This window comes from Hipposideros armiger, unplaced genomic scaffold (assembly GCF_001890085.2).
Source record: "Hipposideros armiger isolate ML-2016 unplaced genomic scaffold, ASM189008v1 scaffold_1415, whole genome shotgun sequence".
Taxonomy (NCBI): domain Eukaryota; kingdom Metazoa; phylum Chordata; class Mammalia; order Chiroptera; family Hipposideridae; genus Hipposideros; species Hipposideros armiger.
In genome coordinates, this window is record NW_017732765.1 from 191,955 (window position 1) to 197,657 (window position 5,703).

The window sequence follows — 5,703 nt, forward strand, 5'->3', positions numbered from 1 at the left end:
TTTCAATTTTACTTCAGAGCCACATGTACGTACCCAAAGAGCCGCATGTGGCTCGCGAGCCTCAGTTTGCCGACCCCTGGGCTAGCCTATCATCTCCTGCTGTTGTGAGGAAAAATGCTGCTGTCAGTGTGGAAAGCAGTTCAGCTGTTTCCTAACAAGTGAAACATATACCATCACAAACACACACTTAGCCTTTTCACACCTAGGTATCTACTCAATAGAAATAAAAATATATGTCCACACAGAGATATGTGCGTGAATGTTGATAACAGCTTTATTCATCCTAGCCCAAAACTCAAGTGTCCATCAACTGATGAATGGATAATCAAAATGGGGTGTTTGCAAACACAGCGAGATGCTATTAGTAGTCTCTAAACAGGAGGGAAGTCCTGACTGTGTCACAGTGAAACAGGAATGACTCTGAGAGTCCTCATTCTGAGTGAAGAAGCCAGATGCAGAAAGATCCATCCTGGATGATTGCATGTATGAACGTTCTAGCATATGCATACTATGTCGTGACAGAAGGCGGATTGTGCAGGCCGAGGCAGGCAGGGAGGGAAGGACCCCAAAAGGCACAGGGGCCTGAGGGCGGAGAGCAATAATCTGCGTCCGGATGGCACGGTGTTCTTACAGATGTGTAATCTCTCAAAGCTCATTAAATTTCTACTTTAAGTAGATGAGCTTATTGTACATATATTATACCTTAATGAAGTTGATGTATGTTTAGTTGTATTACTTATTTCTTTTTAAAACTGATTAACTTGAGCTGGGTGTAACTTAATTCATTTGATAAATTGATCCTTTAACATATGCTACCATTGATAATGACTACATTAGGGGTTTCTTTTAAAAGTGGATCAGTTATGAAATATGGTAGAGGACCAACATTCACATAAAAAGAATATTTTAAAAGGCAAAGCTAAGCAGAAATTTTAATGTATTAAATTCAACAATACTGAAAGGTGGGTAGTAGTATCTCAGATTTTATAGGGTGAGTAAAACTGGCTAACAAGTAAAGTGACTTGTTCAGAATGACCCAGTAAGTGATGCACGTCAGATGTGAACCCAAGGACACTGGACTCTAAGCTTAGTTTCCTCTATTTCTCTCTGTGTGTTCTCACATACTCCCCTCTTCCCCATTGAATTGCTGTGTCATTTTGGATGTAATTCACTTCTTTAAAATACCTTTGTATCTTCGAAGGATCTTTCAATATCCCAGATGAATCAGAGGCCATTAGACATTTTTGAAGTTTATCAAATATTCTGATTTATTATTTTAGGTAAAAGTCACAAATGGAATGATATGAAATTTAGGAATATTTTTTCTTTCATAGAGTTGGTACATAAACATTTTTATCATGATAGCACTTTGTTATGATTTTTGAATATTTCCGAATTCTAAGGTTTTACTAAAGGGGTTTCACGTGGATTGTCATGAGAATGAAAATACCTTGCAAAGCTGCATTCATTTCAAACCACCCTTTGAGGATATCTCTCACTACATACAGTGTAAGCACCTGACTTCTCACCCAAGGGGTAATGCTTTGCTCATCGTCCTGTTCGTAGGTAGTTCGATACTTGGCTGGCTGTGGACTGCAGAGTTGCCAGATGCTGGTGTCTAAGGGGTATCCAGACATTGGGTGGAACCCAGTTGAAGGGGAGAGATATCTTGATTTCCTCAGATTTGCTGTCTTCTGTAATGGTAGGCCTGATTGCTTCTGGGGTTCTTTTATGGCATTATTAAAACTGCATAAAAATAGTCATATAAAATAATTATATATCCCAACATTTTTATGAAAGAAGTAGCTATTAATAAAGAAATTGGATATTTTGTAGTTGTTTTTTTACAGTAACCATTTTATAATATTTGTTTTGGTAGAGATGCTATACTTCATTATTAAATTAAAAATTGTAGGCTCTTGCATTCCTATACATTTTTATAATTGCATTCTAATAATCCCTAGGATTGTGGCTTCAAATTATGAATTATGAATTAACAGAATTGAACAGTTTATGCTTCCATAATGCTTTTCTTTATTTACTTTGAAAAATTTAAGTGCAAGACCAGAAATCGACTGTTGTGCACACATAAAATTAGAGATCTGAATTCAGCTTTGTCTTTACTACCATGTTTGCATGTTTGCTGGTTTTCGGTACTTTTCTTTCAGTGTCAATGAATTAGTGGAGCATGTATTTGCTCGGGTCGTCCATTGAACATGTTTGTTTACATATGTTCCCCTGATTTCAGGGGAGAGTGTGGAGGAGAATGCAAATGTGGTGGTGAGACTGCTCATCCGGCGGCCTGAGTGTTTCGGTCCTGCGCTGCGAGGGGAAGGCGGGAACGGTCTCCTCGCAGCCATGGAGGAAGCCATCAAAATAGCTGAGGATCCTTCTCGAGACGGTCCCTCACCAACCAGTGAATCCGCTAAAACCCCGTAGGTCTAATATACCCGCTCTTACGAGTAAATTGTGCTACTTGATTTGAAATTTTCCAAAATATAATTTGAATTCTGTTAATGGCGGTGTCACTCTCTGGTTCTCGTGATTTCTCCCCTTGAATATCTAATGCGTTAGACTTGGAAGAGTAGATGGAATTTGCTGTTGGAGAAGGTTGAATGAACAAAGAGAGGCCAGAGGAAAAATGTGTGGATTTGGTAGAGAGAAATTTGGGTTGTAGGAGGAGATGTCTTTTGTGATTTTTTTCCAGGGGGCTATGGCAAATTTAGTCATTGCAAATGATGGCAGGTGAGCCTTTGAAATTGGAGCNACACAAACACGTCCTTCAGACCCAGTCATTCCCCTTGATTCAGATGACAGTTGGTTCCACTAAATTCCGGATCCAGACCAAGATTTGAGGATGATACTCTGGAGTATTTGTTGTAAGACTCTTAAGGTGAATTATTAGGGGATTAAAATTTGAAATAAGCCTCTTTAAAACCAAATGAATAGAGTAATAAATAACTTCATATAAATCAGTATAATTTTATAACCCCTGATTTGCAAAATAATTTCAACATTTTTTTTGAAATTTTATGATGTATTTTTCAAAATATGGAAATGAGTCCATAATTCTCATGTTCATCTACCAGTTAGACAGATTTATAAAGCTATTTGTAAAATCTTTTGTTAAAGAAGGACTCCAGGGATAATCTGGGTATCCTAGAGCAAGGCTTGGCTCTCAAGAGAGATGTGTTTGATGGGGCCCAGCTTCTGGTCCCCATGCTCATGACAGCAGACAGGTTGTGTGCAAATCAGGGGAACTGTGAAACCCTGGAGTCGTCATGAAAACAAGAATAATAGTAACAGTAACGCTGACAAGCACACCCTGTTATACGCTCCAAATATTCAACTGGGTATTTTTCAAGTGTCTCATTGACAGCCCCCTTTCTTATCTAAAGTATTATCCATCTTATTCTAGTTTTACAGAACAGTAAGACAGACTGCATACCTAACCAGGGAAGTACGGCTAATAGTGGTAGTCTGCCTGATTTCTAAACCAGGCTCACGCCACCTTCAGCTTTAGGGCTGTAGATTAATTTCAGATCAAGCCATTGATGGTACTGAGGTTTCACGATGAGTGCCAGACGTGGTTTTCTGTGACTCAAGAACTAGGTGAGTCCAAGTCTGGAAACAGGAAGGTCTTCAATATCTGAGGCTCGGCAGTCATGGGCACATGTGGGTTGATGATGTGATTGAGACGTCAACCCCTGAACTGAATTTCAGAAAGATAATTTCCTTTCATAGCTAATTTTAAATGCTCTTTATGTAGGAGATCACTTTTCCCAAGATGGTGGCCAACTGTTGCCGTTTTCTCTGTTACTTCTGTCGGATAAGTAGGCAGAATCAAAAAGCAATGTTTGACCATCTCAGTTATTTACTGGAAAACAGCAGTGTCGGTCTCGGTAAGTACATTTCTGACTCTTTTTTAATTTTGAAGGTAAAGAATATACTTATTTCAATATAATGTGCATTAATTCAGGTTAGTGCAATGTGTGTTGCACTTAGAAATCAGATTTTAAGCGAAAGTGTGTTTTTACATGGAATTCATAGTTGTAGCACAATCCAGGTTCTGTTTCATCTTGGTTTGGATTAACAGCCTCGCCAGCTATGAGAGGTTCAACGCCGCTGGATGTGGCAGCCGCGTCGGTGATGGATAATAACGAACTGGCCTTAGCTTTGCGCGAGCCCGACCTGGAAAAGGTAAGCAACGTCCTGCCGTGTTCGTGTGACTCGTGCTTGTTCAGAGTTGTGTCTCCAGATTATTTAAATATAACTATCATATAGTCATGATTATATTACTATAACTATATATCTTATATACTATAACTATGTTGCATATACAATAGCATAATTCTATTATAAGTTATAAAGAACAAGACATTTGAGATGAGGTATTTCCTGTAATCACACGCATTTTTCTCTGGAAAAAGAATCAACTTGATCTGTGTTCCTGTGTGTTTTTGTCCTTTCATGACACCTGCTGTCATTTTTGCTTTAATTATAGTGTTTCAGTTTTTTTAAGTGTGATTTTTAATATCTCATACATTTTATATTATATGGAAGTTTATATATTGTAATTTAAGGCATCAGTGATACACTCAGGTGAGGCACGCTAAGCATATTAAACCACATACATCCTTGCCAGAATATAGATGATTTCCCCCCTGTTTTAATGGCAGTTGAAGTCTCAGTAGTGTTCCTGACTCTTCTTTGCTTCCCTGTGCAGCAGCCAGAGTGAGACCCTTAAAAGAATCATGTTAATCCATTGCCCAGATACTTCCTGTCTTCAAGTATTCTTCAAATACTTCCTGTCTCATTTCAGCCAAAAGTAAAGGCAGTGCCATAGCTCCTACCCCAGCTGATTTCACATATCAGTCTCATTTCATTTCCACAACCCTCCTGATCTCTCTTTTTGCTCCAGCCACACTGGGCCCCTTGCTGTCCCAGGAACTGGCCAGGTGTACTGCTGCCTCAGGGCCTTTGCACTTGCATTCCCTGTATCTGCAATCTTCTGCCAGCCATCCTCATGGCTCTTTTCCAGACATCCTTACAGCCATTGCTCCAAAGTCATCTTCTTTTCTGCTCCTCCATGTCCGTGCTATTTAAAACTGAAAACTCGTCTCCACTTCCTTAAGTTCTTCCTAGCCTCTTCACTGCTTTATTTTCTACAGTTAAGAAAACATGTATTTTATATCATATACATAAATGTACATTTTCATATTATTGATATTTATAGCAACATAGTACACATATTTATAGTTTAAAATTATATTTATATTTCAAAATAAGCATTTTTTTTTTTTTACTAAAACCTATTGTTGATGTATTTAAAAAAAATCTACTCCCTACCGCAATGTAAGGCCAGTGAGTTCAGGGTATTTTTTCTCCGTTGTTCACTGCGGTATCCCAGTCTGGGAGAACAGCATTGGCACTTGGTCAAAACTCAACACATAGATGCCGAGAGTATGAGAAAGTGAACTCTTCCCTGAACCCTTCTGACATGCCACTTAAGGGTCACGAAGCATGGCACCTCTGACCAACCTCAGGAGAATTTTCTCCCGTACATAATTTAAAACCTTTTTATCTGCACATGGATTAAAATGGCTACTATTTACAAGGTTGACAATGCCAAACATTGATGAGGGTATGGAGCGACTAGACCAGGGGTCAGCAAACTTCTGAGATGGAAGAGCCAATCCTGTC

General features: G+C 38.9%; 1 protein-coding gene across 1 annotated transcript in view; it reads left to right on the plus strand.

The window, feature by feature from the left end:
• Positions 1 to 5,703, plus strand: part of LOC109377479 (ryanodine receptor 2) — a 193,940-nt gene that overhangs the window by 175,099 nt on the left and 13,138 nt on the right. The window contains exons 39-40 of the mRNA XM_019633841.1: positions 1,567 to 1,702; positions 2,249 to 2,435. Of these exons, the coding sequence (XP_019489386.1) occupies positions 1,567 to 1,702; positions 2,249 to 2,435 (323 nt within the window). The remainder of the gene's footprint in view (positions 1 to 1,566; positions 1,703 to 2,248; positions 2,436 to 5,703) is intronic.